The sequence below is a fragment of the Macaca thibetana genome, chromosome 12 (genome assembly GCF_024542745.1).
Source record: "Macaca thibetana thibetana isolate TM-01 chromosome 12, ASM2454274v1, whole genome shotgun sequence".
Classification (NCBI taxonomy): Eukaryota; Metazoa; Chordata; class Mammalia; order Primates; family Cercopithecidae; genus Macaca; species Macaca thibetana.
Genome location: NC_065589.1, coordinates 41,954,668 through 41,977,492, shown reverse-complemented (window position 1 = coordinate 41,977,492; position 22,825 = coordinate 41,954,668). Strand labels below are relative to the sequence as shown.

At 41.4% G+C, this 22,825-nt stretch overlaps 1 protein-coding gene across 3 annotated transcripts; it reads left to right on the top strand.

The window, feature by feature from the left end:
* Nucleotides 1-10,179: 10,179 nt before the first annotated feature.
* Nucleotides 10,180-22,558, top strand: BZW1 (basic leucine zipper and W2 domains 1). 3 transcript variants are annotated; one of them, XM_050750660.1, is made up of 12 exons: nucleotides 10,180-10,241; nucleotides 11,704-11,777; nucleotides 14,124-14,300; nucleotides 14,450-14,544; nucleotides 15,108-15,173; nucleotides 15,878-16,013; nucleotides 16,743-16,852; nucleotides 16,978-17,148; nucleotides 17,507-17,653; nucleotides 18,730-18,868; nucleotides 19,912-20,034; nucleotides 20,874-22,558. In XM_050750660.1, exons 2-12 carry the CDS (start codon nucleotides 11,714-11,716, stop codon nucleotides 20,903-20,905), a joined length of 1,260 nt encoding a protein of 419 aa, XP_050606617.1. In that variant the 5' UTR covers nucleotides 10,180-10,241; nucleotides 11,704-11,713; the 3' UTR covers nucleotides 20,906-22,558. The 3 variants fall into 3 exon arrangements, with proteins under 3 accessions (XP_050606617.1, XP_050606616.1, XP_050606618.1); XM_050750659.1 differs by lacking the exon at nucleotides 10,180-10,241 and adding an exon at nucleotides 10,415-10,532; XM_050750661.1 differs by lacking the exons at nucleotides 10,180-10,241; nucleotides 11,704-11,777; nucleotides 14,450-14,544 and having other exon boundaries at nucleotides 14,223-14,306.
* Nucleotides 22,559-22,825: the final 267 nt, after the last annotated feature.

The window sequence follows — 22,825 nt, the reverse complement described above, 5'->3', positions numbered from 1 at the left end:
TTTCCCTCTTGCCCCTCTGTTGATAGTGAATTCTCATGAGGTCTGGTTGTTTGAAAGTGTGTAACACCTCCCCCTTTGTGCTATCTCTCTCCTGCTGCCACGTAAGATGTGCCTTGCTTCCCCTTTGCCTTCTGCCATGATTGTAAGTTTCCTGTGGCCTCCTAGCCATGCTTCCTACACAGCCTACAGCACTGCGAGTCAATTAAACCTCTTTTCTTCATAAATTACCCAATCTCAGGTAGTTCTTTACAGTAGTGTGAGAACAGACTAATACAATGCCCATCAATGAGACACTGCATAAAGAAACTGTGGCACATATACACCATGGAATACTATGCAGCAATAAAAAAAGAACAAGATCATGTCTTTTGCAGGAACATGAAGGGAGCTGGAGGCCATTATCCTCAGCAAACTAATGCAGGAAGAGAAAACCAAATACTGCATGTTCTCACTTATAAGTGGGAGCTAAATGAGATGACAACTCATGGACACAAATAGGGGAACCATAGACACTGGGGCCTGCTTGAGGGTGGAGGGTGGGAAGAGGGAGAGAATCAGAAAAAATAACTATTGGGTACTAGGCGTAGCACCTGAATGACAAAACAACCTGTACAACAAAGCCCTATGATATGAGTTTACCTATATAACAAACCTGCACATGGACGCTTCAACCTAAAATAAAAGTTTAAAAGCATACAAACAACAAAGACCACAAAATAAAAAGTGTTGGCCAGGACATGGAGAAATTGAAACCCTTGTGCACTGCTGATGGGAATGTAAAATGGTACAGCTGCAGTGGAAAACAGTATGGTAGTTCCTCAAAAAATTAAAAATTGGATGGCCCAATGATTCAGCAACTCCATTTCTTTTTCCTTTTCTTTTTTTTTTTTTTTTTTTTTTTTTTTTTTGCCCCGAGATGAAGCCTTGTTCTGTGGCCCAGGCTGGAGTGCAATGGTGCGATCTTGGCTCACTGCCACCTCTGCCTCCCAGGTTCAAGCAGTTCTCCTACCTCAGCCTCCCAAGTAGCTAGGATTACAGGCATGTGCCACCACACCTGGCTAATTTTTGTATTTTTAGTAAAAACAGGATTTCACCATGTCGGCCAGGCTGGTCTCGAACTCCTAACCTCGTGATCTGTTTGCCTCAGCCCCCTAAAATGCTGGGATTACAGGCATGAGCCACCATGCCCGGCCGGCAATTCCATTTCTTTTATTTTTTATTTATTTATTTTTATTTTTTGAGACAGAGTTTCGCTCTTTTTGCCCAGGCTGGAGTGCAATGGCGCGATCTCAGCTCACGGCAACCTCTGCCTCCCGGGTTCAAGCGATTCTCCTGCCTCAGCCTCTCGAGTAGCTGGGATTACAGGCATGCGCCACCATACCTGGCTAATTTTTGTATTTTTAGTAGAGACGGGGTTTCTCCATGTTGGTCAGGCTGGTCTTGAACTCCCGACCTCAGGTGATCCACCCACCTCGGCCTCCCAAAGTGCTGGGATTACAGGCGTGTGCCACCGCACCCGGCTCATTTCTTTTATGTTTATAGCAAAAGAATGGAAAGCAAGGTCTCAATAAGATATTTACATACCCATGTTCACAGCAGCATGTTTCACAATAGCTAAAACGTGGAAGCAACCCAAGTGTCCATCAATGAAGGAACGGATAAGGAAAATGTGGTATATATTATACAAATAATATCCTTCCAAAGGAAGGAAATTTTCACACAAGCTTACAACATAGACAAACCTTGAGGAACCTTGATGAACCTTGCTAAATGAAATAAGCCAGTCACAAAAGGGCAAATACTGTATGATTCCATTTATACAAAAACCTTAAAGTAGTAAAATCAGAGAGATGGAAAACGGAATAGTGGTTGCCAAGCATGTGGGGAGGGAGAATCAGAGTTATTGTTTAACAGGTATAAGGTTTGTTTTGCAAGATGAAAAGAGCTACAGAGATGGATGGTGGTGACAGTTGTACATTATAAATATATTTAATAACACTGAACTGTACATTTTAAAATGGTTAAAATGGTAAAGTTTAGATTATGTATGTTTACCACAATTTAAAAAATTGAAAAAAAAAAAAAGGATAAACGTCTTTCTTTTCCTTTTTTTTCCGTTTAGTGATTATAACAAGAACAGAGCCTGTAACGATTTAGTTAAGACCTTTTTCCATTTCTTTGGTTTCTTTGTTCCTTGTGCTCAAGAATTTGTTGAAATGTAAATGTCCTCCAAGCTTATCCAGATAAGTATCATGAAAATATACTCCTCCCAAAGCCTCTCAAACACCATTGCTACCAATAGTTAATTTATATTTTTATCCAAAAAGTAAATAAATCAAAGTTTGAGAGCACATTTTTCAATCTCCACAAGTTGCTAATAATCCACAAAAATTAAGGAAATACCACACACACACATACACACAATCCAGTCCTCTTCTCCTTAGCCCTAATGTTCTTCTTCCCACTCCTAAATTATCTATCCCTGGAAGAAGCAAGAGTAGATCTATCAGAACCACTTTAGGAGCTTTTTCAAAATTCCCACATCCTGCTGCCCACCCCTACCCTCTCCTGATATACCACCCAAAGGGGCAATGCCAGAATCTGGGTACTTTTTGTTTTGGGGGGTTTTTTGGAACAGGGTCTTACTCTGTCAACCAGGCTGGAGTGCACTGGCACCATCATAGCTCACTGCAGCCTCAAACTCCTGGGATCAAGCAGCTCTTCTGCCTCAGCCTCCTGTGTAACTAGGATTACAGGTGCACACCACCATGCACAGCTGATTTTTTTATTTTTAGTAGAGATGGAGTCTCACCATGTTGCCCATGCTGGTCTTGAACTCTTGACCTCAAGTGATCCTCCTGCCTTGGCCTCCCAAAGCTCTGGGATTACAGGTGTGAGCCACTGCACCTGGCCTAATCTGGGTAGTTTAAGAATCCATAGAGGGAAGAGAAAGAAAAGCAAGTATACGAAAAGCAAGTTGTCAGAGGGTTACATTGACTTAGTTGAAATGGAATCCAACAGGGTCTTATCCTCCAGCTCACCAACGCTCCCCTTCCCCAGAGTAATTTTTCTATAATATTGACAGTCTGCTGGTATCATATAGATAATCTCTAGTGGTCTCCACTACTGACCAGATTGTCACACAGTGATCTAAGGCAGTCAGACAATTGACCAACACAGCAATTGGCAGGTTCTCTTCATAAATATCCACAGCCCCCACTAAAAGTTAGAGGTAGGTCAAACATCTCACATGACAGATTCACTCTGAGAGGACACAACAGCCTGACAGCAGAATCATCTCCCCTTCTATAATAGTTGGGCCAGTGACAGCACCCTCTGGGAGGAGAGTACTCAGAACCAGTAGCAATCCACATCTGGAGGCTGCTGCCAGCATTGCTTGCTGGAGTCCTCCACTTTCCTCGCATGAGGTTCATAAAGCAAGTATAACCTTTCTAGCCAACCACGTATCTTATTTCTAACATCCACTATACCAATGAATAAAACCTTAAAATGGACTCTTGGAAAATTACTTGAAATGTGTAGGTAACCAATTTTGAAGTGTGGATTCATGATTTGGATTCATGAAATGCTAATTAACTACACCTAGAGTGCAAGTTGATGCTACCTACAGTATAGAAAAAAAGTTAACTTATGTTTAAATACATCATATAGTTTACACTGAATTTCTTAAGCATTTTAAAGTAAATTACGACATAGAAAGCAGAACATAGATGAAGACCAAACTCCTTAGGATGGGATCTTAGCCCTTCTAAAGCTAACCCCCTCTTCATCTTTGCCATCCCTGCTCCAACATACACATACACAGATACACATACACCCTATACCATACACAGCAAGCTGCTCCCTCTTCTAGAATGTGACAGTTACATTTCAGGCTGCTCCACACGCTGCTCCTACCTCCCTCTGCCCCATCTGACCAACCTCTTCTCTTCTGCCAAGAAGATGCTTCCTATTCAATCATTTGGAAACCCCTTTCTTCTCAACCCTGTGGAGCTGGTCACTCCCTTGTCCATATTCTAATAGCATCTTGTATAATACATTCGTGATGGTATTTGCCTTCTCCCTCGCTGGACAGTGCAGGACACAAGCATCATGACCGTCTTTGGGCCTCCGTTACAGCACACCAGGCACATAAGGAAAGGCAGAGTCCTTCCTAAAGAGTTCTCACCAAAAGCATTTCTCAAAGGCAATTAAATCTGTTGCTTGTACATTGTTCTTCCTAGGCAAGAAATTCTTAAAATTTCTGAAGTCATGAAACCCCAATGTTCTTAATGTTATTTTATAGACCTTTATACCTGGTAATATGGTTTGGATGTTTCTCCCCTCCCAAATCTCATGTTGAATGTATTTCCCAATGTTGGAGGTAGGGTGTGGTGGGAGGGGATTGGATCACGGAGGCGGATCCCTCATGAGTGGTTTAGCAGCATCCCTTTGGTAGTAAGTTCTCACTCTGAAATCCCGAGAGATCTGGTTGTTTAAAAGTGCGTGGCACCTCCCACCTCACTCTCACTTGCTCCCACTCTCGCCATGTGATGTCCCTCCTCCCACTTCACTTTCTGCCATGAATGTAAATTTCCCAAAGCCCTGACCCAGAAGCAAATGCTGGTGCCACACTGGTGCAGCCTGCGGAACCATAAGTCAATTAAACCTCTTTTCTTTATAAATTACCCAGCCTCAGGTATTTCTTCTTCTTCTTTTTTTTTTTTTTTTCCTGAAACAGAGTCTCGCTGTGTCGCCCAGGCTGGAGTGCAGTGGCGTGATCTTGGCTCACTGCAACCTCCGCCTCCTGGATTCAAGCGATTCTCCTGCCTCAGCCTCCTGACTAGCTGGAACTACAGGCGCATGCCACCACGCCTGGCTAATTTTTTGTATTTTCAATAGAGACGGGGTTTCACCATGTTAGCCAGGATGGTCTCGATCTCCTGACCTCGTGATCCGCCTGCCTTCGCTTCCCAAAGTGCTGGGATTACAGGCGTGAGCCACTGCGCCGGTCTCAGGTATTTCTTTATAGAAATGCAAGAACGGCCTAACAAGCTTAGGTTCTGAAAGTTCTTCATGGAATTTAGGTATTGAAAAATGTGAGTTGAATTCAAAGCACAGGTATAGAGAACTACCAGATAATTTCATTTTAGTGCTTACTATAGTCACCTAGTGCTAAGAATCTCTGTGCTGGGCAAGCCTTATTGTATAATGTTCCCTGATGCTAAAGCCTTCTATACTGGTTAAGTTCTGGAAAATGAAACTGCTTTTTTAAAGAAAACTAATTTTATCCCAGAAAGATCTGGGAAATCCTCCAAGACTGCTTTTTAAGAGTAGGACCTGAAATGGATCATTAGAAAAAAGGTTCCACTTTTTCTTATCACATAAATTGACATTAAGTTTACTTAATGGTAGTCCATGGCCTTCTTCTGGAAGACTAATGATCATCAATTCTATCTATAGTTAGCTTGCTCTGAAAGCAAGGCAGCCTTACTTTCTCACAAAGTAAGGCAGCCTTACTTTCTCACAAAGTGTCTGTGAAGAATTATAAAATGCACGTGAAAATATTTTGTAAACGGTAACATCCTCTATAAATTTAAGGTCTACTGTGACCACTCTATTACTACAAATAGTAGTACATACCAAGTAATAGCAGTAGTACTACTAATAATAGCAATAAGGCAGCAATTAAGTTCTATTTAGTTTAATTGCTTTTTCATCTTAGATAAAAACTTTCCATCGGCTGGGCGTGGCGGCTCACACCTGTAATCCTAGCACTTTGGGAGGCCAAGGTGGGTGGATCACTTGAGGTCAGGAGTTCAAGACCAGCCTGGCCAACACGGTGAAACCCCCGTCTCTACTAAAAATACAAAAATTAGATGCGTATGGTGGCACGCACCTGTAATCCTAGCTACTCGGGAGGCTGAGGCAGGAGAATCGCTTGCACCCGGGAGGCGAGGTTGCAGTGAGCCGAGATCCCACCACTGCACACCAGCCTGGGCAACAAAGAAACTCCATCTAAAAAAAAAAAAAAAAATCCATCACACTGAGGCTCCCAAAAAATGAAATGTAGGTTTAAAAAAAGACATCAAAGAAAGATGGCCATCTAAATATGCCAAGGAAATAGCTATGCATTGGAGATAATTTTCCAACACACAGATGTTTGGATCTGGTGTCCTCAGTAACATTTCTTAATCTTCAGTTCTGCAGTAATATTCTATGAGATATGAACTATTAATAATAAGAAATAAACAGTTTTTTCTAAACAATCCTATAGCTAATATACCACATGCCATCACACTGTTCTCTTGTTGGTTTTTATTTTGCTTTGTTTTAATGAATGTCTTGAATGCTATATAACTTAGAATGCACATATTTAAATCAACCCAAATATCACTTATTTGGCAACTCACCTCAAACTATATTCTGAATAAGCACTTTACAGGAGCAAAGAGTTTTCACTTTAACCTGTCATTATTCTGATGTTGAGAGGGGAGAGAAACAGAAAATGCATGTATGCCAAATGTCTTGAATCCCTAAGCCTCCCGATTATTTTGGCCTATTCAAAAACTGAGGCCAGGTGTGGTGGCTCACGCCTATAATCCCAACATTTGGAGAGGCAAAGGTGGGAGGAATGCTTAAGCCCATGAGTTGGAGGTCAGTCTGGGCAACATAACCAGATCCTGTCTCTATTAAAAAAAAAAAAAAAAAAAATCTAAAATCTAAATAATAGAGTGTATTTGCTAAAAGACGGTATTTATTTATCAAATATTACCAAAATGTTAATGTAACTAAGCAGTGCTTATTTTTATTTTCATCTTGATTATGTCAAATATTATTAATAATTATAACTATTAAAATCATTCTATGCAGCAAGTAAAATAAATGGTATATATGAGATTTGTAGCAAGTGAATGATATTTAACACTTTTTTAAATCTAAAATGACATTATTTAAAAGCTCATTGTACCTCAAAGCTTTTTCATTGTAAAAATTTTGTGGCGCCTATGAAAATACTTCCAGCCACACATACATACATAAATATATGCATACATATATAGGTGTGTGTATCTAGAACTATTTCATATAAATATGCTACAATTTAAGCCAGGTTCATAGGATGTTCTGCAAGCTTCTACAAGACTCAAAGCATAGGAATAAATACTTTCCCCAGCTCATTTTTCAAGGGTAACAATGTGCTTTTCAAAACAGGCCCTTGACATTCTTCTAGTCGTTAGGAATAAAAACCTATTGTTGCTTGCTTTTGAAAAAGAAACACTTAGGTATCCGTTTCCATCAATGAAGTTAAAAGCAGTATCACATTCACATGTTGCACTTAGCATCTTTCTTTTTAAGTAGTTCAACATTTTAAAACCCAAAAGTACTAAGGGGGATTCACAGCAATGGCAGAGTGAAGAGATCAGCATATCCTTTTCCCAAAACCACCATAAAACTGGGCAAGGCTAGGCGTGGTGATTCATACCTACAATCTCAGCACTTTGGGAGGCTGAGGCGGGAGGCTCACGTAAGGCCAGGAGTTTGAGACCAGCCTGGGCAACAAAGCAAAACCCTATCATCACCATCATCAGCAAAAAAAAAAAAAAAAAAAAAAAAAAAAAAAATAGCAGACACAGTTGCTCATCCCTGCAGTCCCAATTACAAAGAAGGAATGGGTTCACATCCATGACTAAGAAAGGCTTAAGGGAAAAAAGCAGTAGTTGAGATGAGGCTTGAAACAATAAGTAGGATTTTGACAGTGGAAAATGAGGGAAGGACATCTCAAGAAAGGTCAAGACATGACATGTCCTGTCTGACCAAAGCATGAAGTTCAATTGTTTGGAAACTTTTTCTACCATAATACAATTTACAAACAACATTTCCCCTGCTAGCTGCACGGTACCTATTCCCATGGGTGCACCCAAAAGCAGAGAAAAGATAAGTGGCAGGGCGTGGTCTGTAACCGCAACACTTTAGGAGGCCAAGGTGGGAGGATTATTTGAGGCCAGGAGTTCAGGAAAACCTTTAATACACTTTACAAGTTAAAGAAAATAATCTGCTTACTTTAATAACCATTTTTAGTCAAAAATCATTTGCTACATACCCCACAATGGATGGTAATAGGTTAAGAACCAAAAATGTGATGGGAAGTAAAGGCAAAAAACATTGGTCAGAGCTATCCCTGGGTACAAACAGAGGCATTTAAACAGTGAAGAGAAATGATTCAGGTTGCAGTTGAGAAGATTGTTCTGGCAATGTTGAGAAAGGGGATGGTAGAGTTAGGAAGTTATTGCAAAAGTCCCATTAAGTTAGGGGTAATAGATGCCTAAATCAAGGTGGTACTGGGGAAAGATGATGCAATTTTAAAACGTGGCAAAAATAGAAGATAAGCTTTGTGAGGCCATAGGCCTGACGTGTCACTATCTCTACTGGCCTCTAGCTGAATAAATATTTGCTGAATGAATAAATAAGATCTTGGTGGTGAGGCAGTGCATTATAATGGTGAAGCTAGACTGCCTGGCTTCAACTGGAGCTCTTCCATTTACTAGCTCTATGATCTTAAGACAAGTTACTTGACCTCGATGCCTCGGTTTTTTCCATCTGTAAAATGGGACTAATAATAGTGTCTAGATTATAGGGTAGTTTTCAAGATCAAATGGGGTTACTATATAAAGTGCTTAGAAGAGTGCCTGATACATACAGGTGCATATTAGTTATCATTTTTATTTGTGAAACGTTGTCCTTTAACAGAACTTCAGATGTGAAAAATACAGTTCTCGGGGAAGAGCAATCGACAGCACTGATAGTGTTAAACCAGCCATGAAGTGAAGATGCCAGATAGTGTGGACTGGAGCCTTGGGAGAAAGGATGGGGCTAGACACTTAAGAAATCCGACTCCGGCCACTTCCCTCTGCTCCCCACTGCCCTCCCAGTCACACCAGCTTCTTGAGGTTCCTCCAACAGATCAGTTTGTTTCCTGCCTCCTTCCCACTGCTGTTGCCTGAACTTGGAAGGGCATAGAGCCTGGATTTAACAAATATTTGCTTAATGATTCAGTAGATGATCTTGGAACTCTTTTAAGTGGAGTAAATGTTAAATCCTTGAGAATGTATAAGACTGCCACGGAAGAAAGTATGCAGAGAGAAAAGGTGTCAGTAGAAAAAAGATCAGCAAATACCGTGCGAAGCCACATTCAGAGCGTAACCAGGATAGCTGGAGCCAGGATTCAAGGAGAGACGTAACACTCAATGCTCAGAGGAGGCAAAGAGGGTGAAGAATGAAAGAATCACTGGGTTTGGCAATAATTTCAGGAAAGAACGCTGAGAAAGTAATCTTCCATGAAGTTGTGGGGGTGGGTGGGGGTAGAGGTCATATAGTTAATTAAGGAAAAGTAAACTATTTTATCAAAAAGTTTAGGGAAGAGAAGCCACTCTCCTCCTACCAGTGAGGAAGCAACTGGAGAGAAGTAAACTACCGTACAGTGAATAAAAACATGGGGCTACATCCTGGAGGCGCTGTGCATCTCTATCTGCACACGTCCAGTGTTTTTCACACGCACTATCTTATCTGATCGTACCCCAGCTCCCTGATGATATAGCCTGTTCTGAGGGGTTCTCAAGGTGTGGACCAGCAGCAGCATCACAGAGAACTTGTTGGAAATGCACATTCATGGGTTCCACACCAGGCCCACAGAATGAGAAACCACGGGAGGTGCCCAGCAGTCTGTTCTAACAAGCCCTCCAAGGGATTCTGATGCTCTCCAAGTCCCCATAGCCACCACACTCGGGACACAACCGCTGCAGGGCACGGGGACCGCGGTTGGAGGACAGAATTTCCCCTTCTGAATCCTCGGCCTGTGTCCTCTTCACTCCTAAAGGAGGCGGTGAACAACGAGACAGCCCCTCAATGCAAAGTCGCCCTGCAGGCAACTCAGCTGGAGCGAGCTCCGCCCATCCCGGTCAGGGCGGAGGCGAGGTGTGACTTCCTTCCCCAAGCCACGCCCCCATGCCAGCCACCGGCCTCCGCCCCCGCACAACCCGAGCGCCCCCGCCCTCGGGCTTCGACTTCCGGCGCTGGAGGAGGGGGCCGGCGGGGAGTGACTCCAGGAGGACGCGTCCAACTTCGAGACCGGTGGGGGCCGGCTCCGCTCTTCCAACCCCTCCGTGTGTTAGGAGGGCGGACGACGCAGCGGCGGAAGAAAAATAAGCTAGTCCAGGACACCTGTCCAGGAGACGTGGAACCCAGTAAGGGAATAAAGAAGCCTTGAAACGTCTCTCCCCTCCCCTCTCCCGGTCCCTCACCCTAATCCGCGCGGAATGGAAAAGACGGAAGCGACAGGCCACGATGAGGGCGGGGCGGGGCGGGGCGGGGGGGAGTGGGGCAAGGGGAAGAAATCTCGCGATAGGACAGCGGTCCGGGCGGGGGTGGCACCTCTCCCTCCTCCTCCTGGCGTTAGTTCCGGTCGCAGAGGAGACACCGCCGCAGTTGCCGCTACATCGGGGATTTCTGGCTCTTTCCTCTTCGCCTTAAATTCGGTGAGACGCGGCGCCCCGCTCACCCCGGGCGGACGCTGCGGGCCGTGGAGGCTGGGCAGAGGGCGAGGGAGGCGGCGGGCTGAATGCGGCCCGGCTTGGATGGGCCCTAACGGAGGCCGCCACTTGAGGCCGGGCCGGATCCAGGGCCTGAAAGGCCGCCGCTTCGGCAGGGAGGCCGAGGGGCGGCAGCGGCCCGGGTCGGGAAGTGGGGTGCGGGTGCTCGCCGCGGCGCTGGTGGCGAAGGCAGTGGCCGAGCCGGGCTCCCTCCGGGCCGTGCCCGGCCTAGCTAACAAAGCCACCGTGGCCTCTGTTGGGTGATGTACGCGTGGGGGCTTCCGGCGGGCGGGGCGGAGGGGCTGCCACCACCACTGCGGCCGCCGCCTCCGCCGCTGCTTTCGCTGGAGGGCGGGCGGATGTACGGGGCGGCTGGGGCCCCGGCGCAAAGCGCCTCAGTACCTGTGGTCCACTCGTTGCGGCGGCCGCCACCGCAGGCGGCAGGGTCAGTGGAGAAGGAGCCCCGGGACCCTACGGCGCCCCGCTGTGGCCAATGGGGTCCTGGGCGGGAGGCATGGGAAGGGTGCGGATTGGGAGACACGTGCCCAGGGAGGAGGCTGGGACTGTGGGATATGGGCGAAGGAGGCTGGGCTGGCTGTTAATTTTGCAGGCCTGAGTGGTGCAAGGCGGCCGCTGTTGCGGTCACAGGCATGACCTAGAGCAGGGTGGTGCTGCCTATATATAACCAGGCCCATCAGAAGAAGGGGTTCACCTTTTGACAGTGTTTTAGAATTGGCATACACATTTTGGATGCCTCCTGACTATGGTGGTAATCTCCCTTTGCGTTCTGCGATGCCTAGTGGTCGTGGAAGATGTAAGTGAATGTAAAGAAGAATGTGGAGGAAACTGAACAATTAGGTTTATGATGGGTGATCACTGTAGCATTACAATGTCGCCTAAAAGTGTAGTTCGCAATACTAATTTGAAGGGTTTCTTGTAGAGAGAAATGCAGATTTTGGCGTACATTTGATTCAAGTGAGGGTAATTCTTTGTGCTTTCACCAAGCTGAGAGTGCGTGTTCCATTTGATTCATATGTGATTATACTAAGGTTTGATGCTTTATTTTAAAAATTAGTATTATGGCACTGAAATTAAGGCTTTATTTCTCCTTTCCTAGGGTGTCTTTTATGAATAATCAAAAGCAGCAAAAGCCAACGCTATCAGGCCAGCGTTTTAAAACTAGAAAAAGAGGTAAATATTTATGTTTCGATGTCTCTTCAAACCTCCAGAATATCTTGTGTATCTTGCCTCCTCTGACAGGCACTTGCATAGTATTAAAGCCTCAAGAGAAGATACCAGAAAGAAACTTGAATTTCTCGTTGACTGCCATTCACATACACCTTTAGTATTTCTACTGCTTTACTGCTCAAGCCTTAATTTTTAGTATCAATGTATCTCTAAGCCGGTTAATGAATCTTCTTTTTAGTGTGAAGGTAAAATACTTTTTAAAACAAAAATAAGGGCTCTGTTTTCACTAGCAAGCAGTCTTATTTAAGCAAACTAAAATGAGCAAAGATGTTAATTTATAAAAGGAGAACTCCTAATGTAGTCACCCAGATTTTGTGAAGATTTGTGAGAGAAAACTCAGACTTCACCCATGGAAGTTAATTGTGGAACAGGATTCACATTGTAATGTCTTTTGAAATACAGACTTAGAAAAGTATTAGAATTATATTACTATTTTTTTTGCATTCGTGTGTACTTAGCTGAATGTTGAATTCTGTAGCAAAGTGCTGTGCTAGTGATATAAAGCTAAATAAGATGTAGTCTCATATATTTTTAATGTTTTTGGTCAAAAGCATATTAACCTTATTTTACAGGTGGTTTTGAGGAAATGAAGAACTGGGTCAGCTACTGGTTATAAGTTGTGTTAAGTAGCAGACATTTTGAGATATATATTGTAGAATTTTAAAATCGCTAATCATAGGCTGTCTGTCCCCTTGTAGTAGTGGTGGGGAGACCAAAGTGTGATTTGATTCTAGTCTTTGCAGATTCATTTAGATTTAGCTGGTAAATTTTCTTTCTTTCTTGAGACAGAGTCTGCCTCTGTCGCCCAGGCTAGAGTGCTGGAGTGCAGTGGCGGGATCTCGGCTCACTGCAAGCTTCGCCTCCCGGATTCAGGCCACTCCTCCCTCAGCCTCGCGAATGGCTGGTACTGCAGGCGCCCGCCACTACATCCGGCTAGTTTTTTGTATTTTTTTTTTTAGTAGAGACGGGGTTTCACTGTGTTAGCCAGGATGGTCTCGATTTCCTGACCTTATGATCCGCCCGCCTCGGGCTCCTAGAGTGCTGGGATTACAGGTGTGAGCCACCACGCCCGACCTTAGTTGGTAAATTTTCTTAAGGAGCAGTTGTAAACTAGAACAGTTTGACAGTAAAATGGGAAAATGTATCTCTTGAATATGTGGATTACTGATGTTGCCTTGATATAAATAATAGCAAGTAGCTTTATCATTATTATTATTATTAGCATTGGGGGAGATGTCGCTTCCCCAGTTCCAGATAGAGATCATTCGTGGCCTGGCTGTTGATGGCTAGGGTACTGGGTAGGGTATACAGCAATCCCTGTCTGGGACTGAGGGAGTTTCCAGACACAAGACTTTCAGTGCTAAAACCAGGAAAGTGCTGGACACACAGAGGTATTTGTCACCCTAGTACTGTGTGAAAATTAAGATACCATCTAGCCTAGATTGGGAAAGCAAAACCCTATTATGGAATGTGTGAAAGCAGCTCAGTAAAGGTCAGGTATGTGCACAAGGCTATGGTCTGGGAGCTTTCTGTTTTATTAATGTCATGTAGTATTCACAACAGCTTTATGGGATAGCTGTTCTTATCCCCATTTTACAGTAGGGGGATTCTGGCATGGTGAATGAGACTGTTTGCTGGAATTCAAGCGGTTAAATGGTGGTCAGGATTTGAATCAGGCAGTTTAACTCCAGAGCCCATGCTCTGAACTACTACACAACACAGTATCATCTCTCGATTACCTAATTTCTCTCTCAGTTTTCCTTCTGAATAATAGGAAAAATCTGCCTCACAAAGTTGTTAACAGGATTAAAGCAAATGCTTAATATAGTTTCTGTCATATTGGGTGTTCATTAAATGTACTTTGTAAAGCTCACCTTCATAAATGCCAAAGGAGTGGTTCAATTTTTTTGTTGTTTATTGTTATGAACATTTAAAGAAAAGGATCAAGAGCTCCAGTGTCCAGGGAAAACTGAAAGTAATAAAATTTATCTGTTAGAGGATGGCCTAAATTTTGGAAAAGCCAAGAGGCAGTAGGAGGGCATTCCCAGTAGAAATTGCCTCATGGCAGTAGGAGCACAAGACACTAGCACATTTAGCTCACTTGTGAAATTGTTTGAAAAGTTGCACAGTTCTTGTGAGTGGGCCATCTTGTCTTGCACTTGCAGAGGGGAAACATGTAAAGGATGTGAATTTAACTTGTTTAACAATTACATCTTCATAAGGTGATAGTTTTGTGACATTTTGGTAAATCTTTTACAACTAAATGTTTTGGGTCTCCTGTCTCCCCAGATGAAAAAGAGAGGTTTGACCCTACTCAGTTTCAAGACTGTATTATTCAAGGCTTAACTGAAACCGGTACTGATTTGGAAGCAGTAGCTAAGTTTCTTGATGCTTCTGGAGCAAAACTTGATTACCGTCGATATGCAGAAACACTCTTTGACATTCTGGTGGCTGGTGGAATGCTGGGTAAGTGTCTGGGGTTTGTGGGCTTAATAATTTAGAAAGGTATAGTGTATGGAGATTATGGAGACTCTAGAATATGAACTATTTGGCAAACTTGTTAAAATGGAGTGATTTTTTTCCTTGTGTTGTATTTTGATTTTATCCAACTTTAGCCCCAGGTGGTACACTGGCAGATGACATGATGCGTACAGATGTCTGCGTGTTTGCAGCCCAAGAAGACCTAGAGACCATGCAAGCATTTGCTCAGGTAAATGAAACTTAACATAATTGTTTTCAGTTAGCTACTATCCATGTGGTATATTTGAGGAATATTCTACTTTTAAGAGTTGTGGTTAGAAAGTTGAAGGAATTTGATTTTAAATTTTAGGGAGACTGTTCTTGGTGCAACGGGATGAATTAGAAACTTAAGATGTGTTAAGGTGAATAAAATAGGGAAAAATGAAATTAACTCTTCTGTTCCTATTTGTCCTGAAATTACTCAATTTTTAAGAAAAATGTCAAGCTAAAAAAGTCATTTTCGTATTGTGATTTCTCTAGTTTATCTGCATATATTTATTTTTAAAGTTAAATAAGTTGTGAGCTGATTAGCTTTTTAATCAAGATCTCATTGGAAAGTTTCATATGTAGTTATGTTTGTATTATTTTAAGCAAAGAATTAAAGTACATCTAACCTGGACATTCTTATGTGTCACTAGAAATTCTTCTCAAGCTGGTATAAACAGCTCATAAACTTATATCCAGTGAAAGGTTTACTACTTTGCTATTCTAGAAATACATGAAGTTACTGAATTCATTTCATGTTCTTCATAGGTTTTTAACAAGTTAATCAGGCGCTACAAATACCTGGAGAAAGGTTTTGAAGATGAAGTAAAAAAGGTATGAGGAATAAGGTACTTTGTGGAAAAGAAAAAAATAGGGTTAGAAGGAGGGAATGTTAAATCCTAATTCTCCCACAGATTTGGGGTAATTTTGTTTGGTTGGTTGGTTGGTTTTTTGGAGTGTCACTCTGTTTCCCAGGCTGGGAGTGCAGTGGCTCAGTCTCTGCTCACTGCAGCCTTCGCCTGCTGGGTTCAAGCAATTCTCGTTCCTTAGCCTCCTGAGTAGCTGGGATTACAGGCATGTACCACCATGCCTGGCTAATTTTCTATTTTTAGTAGAGACAGGGTTTCACCGTGTTGGCTAGGCTGGCCTTGAACTTCTGGCCTCAAGTTATCTGCCCTCGGCCTCCCAAAGTGCTAGGATTATCGGCATGAGCCAGCACGCCTGGCCCAATATTGCATATAGATGCCCAGAAAACCTGATGCGTTTATCAATGACCAGGCACTGTTCGATACTAATTCACTTAATGTTTATAAAAACCTTGTGAGGCAAGTTTTATCATCCACATTTTACATGTGAGGTGCAGAGGTTGAGTAACTTGCCGATCATTCAGCTAATGAGTATTGTAGCTTAGATGTAAACTTGGATGGTTAGATCCCAGAGCCCACGTGTTGAACCAGTAGCCAATATAACATGCTTTACTGTTTCTCTTAATGTAATGTAATTGCTGTTTTAACCCTTAACTGTTTTACTTTTTACAGCTGCTGCTGTTCTTAAAGGGTTTTTCAGAGTCGGAGAGGAACAAGCTGGCTATGTTGACTGGTGTTCTTCTGGCTAATGGAACACTTAATGCGTCCATTCTTAATAGCCTTTATAATGAGAATTTGGTTAAAGAAGGTAATCAACCTTAAAGGATGGTCTTTAGTTGACTCAGAGTGGGGTGGGTAAGAGCATGGTTTACTGTTCATAGATGTGACTTCTGTGAAAGTCTTCGTTTATTAACCAGCCTTAAATTTAATAAGTTCAGTCTAATTCACTAGACATTTAATGAATACCTTTGGCATCCAGGTTTAATGGTTTTCTTTAGGAATACAATAGATAACCAGATTTAGACAAAATGTTGTTACATGTAATGCGAATACAATGAGAAATGTTGTGGGAACTCCAGAAGAGATTAATACCAATAGGGAGACTTGGAGAAAATGATGTTGGGGAAAATGTCAAGCTGGAAGGGAAAATCAACTCCCTGTTTGGCTCCAATTGTCAGATTATTCTGTACAGTAATTTTTTTTTTGAAGCTTTTTTTAAAAAACTGCTTACAGTAGTATTTAAGTTGCCTTAGTGTAATTCTCACAACAGCCTTGTCAAGTGTAGAGACTATTGCCCTCAATTTATACTTTAGAAAACACTTTAAGTAACTTGGCCAAGAATATACAATTCGCAAATGGTGTAGACTAGGGAAATTGGAGAAGTGATAAAACTGTGGCCCAGGAAAGTTCAGGGTTAAGTTTGTGAGAAAAGTCCGTAATCCCATGTGATTGAACTATGAAGGGAAGGATATAGAGGGGGATACAGTGATTGAAACCAGGAAGGTACTTCTGTTAAGTAAGCTATTTTCTTTTACAGGAGTTTCAGCAGCTTTTGCTGTAAAGCTCTTTAAATCATGGATAAACGAAAAAGATATCAATGCAGTAGCTGCAAGTCTTCGGAAAGTCAGCATGGATAACAGACTGATGGTTTGTAACTTTTCTTCCCATTCTTGCCAGCAGGTGTAAATGAGAGAAATTTCTCATTTTAAGACTGAAAAGAAAGTGTTAAATCTGATTTAAAGAAAGTTTAACCAGATAAATTCTTCTTTTAGGAACTCTTTCCTGCCAATAAGCAAAGTGTTGAACACTTTACAAAGTATTTTACTGAGGCAGGCTTGAAAGAGCTTTCAGAATATGTTCGGAATCAGCAAACCATTGGAGCTCGTAAGGAGCTCCAGAAAGAACTTCAAGAACAGATGTCCCGTGGTGATCCATTTAAGGATGTAAGTTTTTGTTTAAACTGTCTTTTTATGGCTAAGCTTCTAGCATAGAGATTTTCACTAATTTGAGGAACTTATTTCACTAGGATGAGATTGAGTTAATAGTAAGGATGTTATACTGGAACTTTGCCTCAGTCTTTTGCATATGCTTCTTTAGTGCCTGACTGAGGCCTAGAAATGTAAGGGACTGGAGCTCAGGGCATCTTTCAGTTCTAAAGGTCTCTTTCTATGTGGTACACATGTGGTTGCCAGTTGCATGGAAAAGGAGTTGTTACGTTTTTCTTAAAGGTCTAAACTTGATGTGTGAAGTATGTACATAATCAAAACTGACTTCTGTTACTAAATTTGGATTATTTTGCAGATAATTTTATATGTCAAGGAGGAGATGAAAAAAAACAACATCCCAGAACCAGTTGTCATTGGAATAGTCTGGTCAAGTGTAATGAGCACTGTGGAATGGAACAAAAAAGAGGAGCTTGTAGCAGAGCAAGCCATCAAGCACTTGAAGGTATTAGAACCATGCCTTGACAAAACAAACTATTCTGCTTTTATGTGGGGATCAGTGAACTGTGACTATACTTTTTAAAGAGGATTTATTGCATCCTGTGGTTCCTGGGGATGGCCCACCAGTAAATAGACAAATAGTAACATTAACTATTGAGGATAATCCTCTGAATTGGTCTGTGGTTCACAGATTAAAAACAAGAATATGGCCTGGCCAGGCATAATGGCTCAGACCTGTAAAACCAGCACTTTGGGAAGCCAGTGCGGGAGGATTGCTTGAGCTCAGTTTAAGACCTGCCTGGCAACATAGTGAGACCTCATCTCTACTAAAAATCACAAAAAGCCAGTCATAGTGGCACATGCCTGTAGTTCCAGCTACTCAGGAGGCTGAGGCAGAGGATCGCTTGAGCCCTTAAGATCAAGACTGCAGTGAGCTTACGATGGTTTTATCAGACAGATCCTGGGTGACGGCGAGATCCTGCCTCAAAAAAAAAACATGATGAAAAGGAACTTAAGCCTGTAATTAGACGTTTGCTTTTGAAGCAGGTATTGGAAAATGCTAATATTGTTTGACATTTACTTGGACTACTTGGTATAGTATTGTTTATTTTACTTAGCTACTTAAGTCAATTTTCTCGGTTTTTTTGGGGTTTTTTTTGTTTGTTTGTTTTGTTTTTTTTTTGACAGTCTCACTCTGTCACCCAGGCTGGAGTGCAGTGATGTGATCTTAGCTCACTGCAGTCTCCATCTCCTCGGTTCAAGCAGTTCTGCCTCCTCAGCCTCCCAAGTAGTGCCTGGCTAATTTTTGTATTTTTAGTAGAGACAAGGTTTTACCATGTTGGCCAGGCTGCTGTCAAACTCCTGACCTCAAGTGATCCACCTCCTTGGCCTCCCAAAGTGTTGGGATTACAGACGTAAGCCACTGCGGCTCACGTCTTTTTAAAATTTCTGGTAAATGAGCTATAGTTTGCAGTGATTATAAAAGATGAGTTAAGTTCTGTATTGTCTGTATTGTAGGAGTTTTGTAATGGACGGTTATTTGTAATTAATGACTGAATCTTCTCTCCCTTCCTTTAACAGCAATACAGCCCTCTACTTGCTGCCTTTACTACTCAAGGTCAGTCTGAGCTGACTCTGTTACTGAAGATTCAGGAGTATTGCTATGACAACATTCATTTCATGAAAGCCTTCCAGAAAATAGTGGTGCTTTTTTATAAAGGTAATTTAGATTTTGAATTTTGTAAATAACATTTAATAAAAATCCTTGTAAATACAAAATGATCCAAATGATGAGTTATCTGGACATCAGCTGCCTGAAATATTTTACTTCTAGTTATGAGTCACCCCTGATTAAATTGGGTGCTTTTTAGTTCACTGGTATTTGTTTAAAACATCTAAACCCTATTCACAAGTTAAAGTATGAAATCCAAAGCCATCATTATGCGTCCTCAAACTTTGCCTCATACTCTAACCAGCTGTATGTTCCCCAAAGTTCAGCTAGATTCGATGGCTCACACTTGCGATCCTAACACTTTGGGAGCCTGAGGCAGGAGGATCGCTTGAGCCCAGGAGTTCAAGACCGGCCTGGACTACATAAGGAGACCTCGTCTCTATTAGAAAATTAGCCAGGCAATGGTGGCGCAAGCCTGTAGTCCCAGCAACTCAGAAGGCTGAGGTAGGAGGATCGCCTGAGCCTAGGAGGTCAAGGCTGCAGTGAACCAAGATTGTGCCACTGCACTCCAGCAGCCTGGGGAACAAGTGAGACCCTGTTTCCAAAAAAAAACAAAAACTGGGTCCTGTAGTCTTAGCTCTATATAGTCATAGCTCTGGAGTTTTCAGCCTATGTGAATCCTGCTTCTGTTCATCTTACCCTCCCACCCAGTGTTGACTTTCAGTAGTCCTTCAAGACCAGTTCAGAGTGCTTCTATAGCAACCCCAATTTCAGTTATCGTTCCCTTTTCTCTTGATCCCAATTTTAGAAACCTGGTCTAGTGGTTAGTAAAGACGAGACCTCTGTTGGGAGAAAATCCATTGCAGTTGGTCATAACACTTTGAAATTCTGCACTAATCAGACCAGCCTTGATCCTGTTGAGTGTAGTTGGTGTGCACACATGCATTATTCTATCCTCCAGTTCTCATGGATGTTTTTAACTTTTCAGCAGTTTGTTTGCTAAGCAGGCATTTGCACATTAGGTGATTGTTCTAACTCTGTCTGAGTAGAGTATATTAAAACTCCCCTAATGCAGTGAGTTTTCTTTCCAGCTGAAGTCCTGAGTGAAGAGCCCATTTTGAAGTGGTATAAAGATGCACATGTTGCGAAGGGGAAGAGTGTTTTCCTTGAGCAAATGAAAAAGTTTGTAGAATGGCTCAAAAATGCAGAAGAAGGTAAGGATTTTCCTGTGTTTGTTTGATAATGCTAATTTTAATGTGGCCATAATATATCTTCACACGTGCTTCCTTCTTTCTAATGTGACTTTGTACCTGGAGTAGAGATTTTTGTTAACTTATAAGGCAGGTGGCAAAAGCTAGAGTTTAATTATTATAGTATATTTATGGCTCAGCCATAATAGTAAATGTTTTTGGTGAAATGGAAATTTTTGAGAATATTTAATGTTTATAAATTTGTGGATTTCTTTTTTTTACTTTTCTGTAATTAAAAATATAGAGACAGGGTCTCGCTATGTTGCCGAGGCTGGTCTTGAACTCGTGGGCTCAAGCAGCCCTCCTGCCTCAGCCTCACAAAGTGCAGGGATCACAGATGTTACTGCACCCAGCCAGATTTTGGGATTTCCAAGTGAATGCTTTTGAATATCTCCCTCATCTAAATAGGGTATTAATAAAATTCCTTAACAGCTTCAAAGTTATATGGAGGCTGGGTGTGGTGTCTCACACCTGTAATCCTAGCATTTTGGGAGGCTGAGGCATTCAGGTCACTTGAAGGCAGAAGTTTGAGGCCAGCCTGGCCAACATGGGAAACCCTGTCTCTACTAAAAATTTAAAAATTAGCCAGTTTTGGTGGTGGGCGCCTGTAGTCCCAGCTACTCGAGAAGCTGAAGTGGGAGGATCACTTGAACCCTGGAGGCAGAGGTTGCAGTGAGCCAAGAGGGTACCACTGCACTGTGACCTGTGGGAAAGAGGGAGACTCTATCTTAAAAAAGCTTTGAAGTTATAAATGGGTACTTTGCTTTCTGATATATAATGTTTGCTTTTTTCCCCTATTCTAGAATCTGAATCTGAAACTGAAGAAGGTGACTGAATTTTGAAACTACACCCTCAGTAAAGCAAACAGGAGTTGTAGATAAAATGTCATGTCTCATGTGTCCTGGTTCTTACATCTTCCTACCTCCCTGTATCAAGCATGATATAAGGGCTTTCATGGCAAATTTTATTTTAACTGTTTCTATGGTTGCTGGAAATGTTGGGTTTAGTTTCTAAAACCATGTTTTAAGTAGCTACAGGAGCTATAGATTTGAATCTAATGTTGCATTAGTCTTTTCAGTTATCTTCTACCTCCTGTATTTTCTACTGTAATAATGTAATTTAAGGACTTCCACAATGAACAGTTCACTTTATTCCCTGGGTTTTCTATAAACAGTTTTCAAGATATGATTTGGTTAAAAAATAATTTGTTATAAAAATTCTGTTTGCAAATTAAACTGGAAAAGTATCCAAAGTCTCAAAAGGCAATGATTTGTGTGATAATATGGCATGCCCGGAGCCCTACTCATCAATGAAAACCCCATATGTAATAATCGAATTCATTTAACATGAATCTTGAGTATGTGGACCATTGCTTGCATGTTAACTTTTTTTTTTTTTTTTTTTTTTTTTTTTTTTTTTGCATTTTTAACTCCAGATGTCCTAAAGCTCAATTGTTTGCTCTCTGGTTTCATCCTTAGAGAAGCCATGGAGAACAGACTTGAGAAGTTTAGGAAATCATAATGGGAAGAAGAAAGTTGAGCTTTTTCCCCTTGAGAAACTTATGCATTTAGTTTGTATCTTTCCAGGCAAAACAAATGGGTATTCTTTTCATACAGCCATTTTCAAATGAACCTTAGAAAAGTCTTAACATTTAAGGTATTTTATGCACAGAATACACTTAGATTGATGGGAAAGAACTAATAACGGAGTTTGAGTGAAGAAAATGACTGATGTACTAAACCCAGTAGAAATTGTTGAAAATGTTAAAGGTCAGCATGTTCTAATTGGGAATCTAGATATAGCTTAGATTTCCTATTGTCTTAGAGTATTTGCTATAACAAATGAAGTGCAATGACAATTATATATTCCTACTCGGTCATACTGGACTGGCTTCGTTCTCTTAACATACTCAGTAATGACTCAAGCCTCTGGCTATTAACATACCCTAGTTGCCATTTTTTAATTGCCATGAGCCAGATACTTCTTGGTATACAATTGATCCATTTATTTTAATGGCTGCCTTTTCATTTTCATCTTTTCTTGCTGCTACCCATCTATGTATGTAGTCATTGGGGGGAAAATGTAGCCACATTTTTTATGGGAAGACTTTGTGTTAAAAGTGAACATTTTGAAGGTTTTTAACTGGTGAAACTAGCCTGGAATAATGCCACCAGAGACTGAGTGGAAATCGCCCCTTTTGAAGGTGCCATTCTTATGAGCCAAAAGTTTGTCATTTAAAAGTTCATTTTGAGGGAATAACATGTAATATAATTTGAAATAAAGGTATAGAACCTTAAAAAGAATATTATAACTGATTGTTGTGAATGGGGTGAATTTGTTAAATGAATAACTTTGATAAAGTTTTTCATGCACAGACAAAATGTATTCACTAGATTTCTACGTAGTGATCTGCTTTTACTTTGTAATTTGTAGTTCTCAAAAGACTTTTTTTTTAAAAAATAAAGTCCATACTTACACTTAGGCTTTATACATCAGTCTTTTTTTTTTTTTTTTTTTTTTTTTTTTTGTAAATTCCATGTTATTACCTACTGGTATTGTATGTTGTATGTTCAGATGTCTTTACTGTATCTGTATACCATTAAGTAATAATTAGACTCCCAAACTGTAAACCACCTACACAGAATTCTGATGTAGCTAAAACTACATTAATATTTCTACAGCCAATTCATTGCATGTTTCTGCCGTATAAAGTGCCATTTTATACTGTGTATAGTGAAAAAGTGTCATCTTCCAG

Bases quoted from the DNA above. Each gene is read 5' to 3' on its own strand.
- BZW1 (XM_050750660.1), top strand. From the start codon at position 11,714: ATGAATAATCAAAAGCAGCAAAAGCCAACGCTATCAGGCCAGCGTTTT. The intron at 16,014-16,742 runs GTAATCAACCTT...TTTCTTTTACAG, and splicing joins TGAGAATTTGGTTAAAGAAG to GAGTTTCAGCAGCTTTTGCT. The intron at 17,149-17,506 runs GTAAGTTTTTGT...ATTATTTTGCAG, and splicing joins GTGGTGATCCATTTAAGGAT to ATAATTTTATATGTCAAGGA.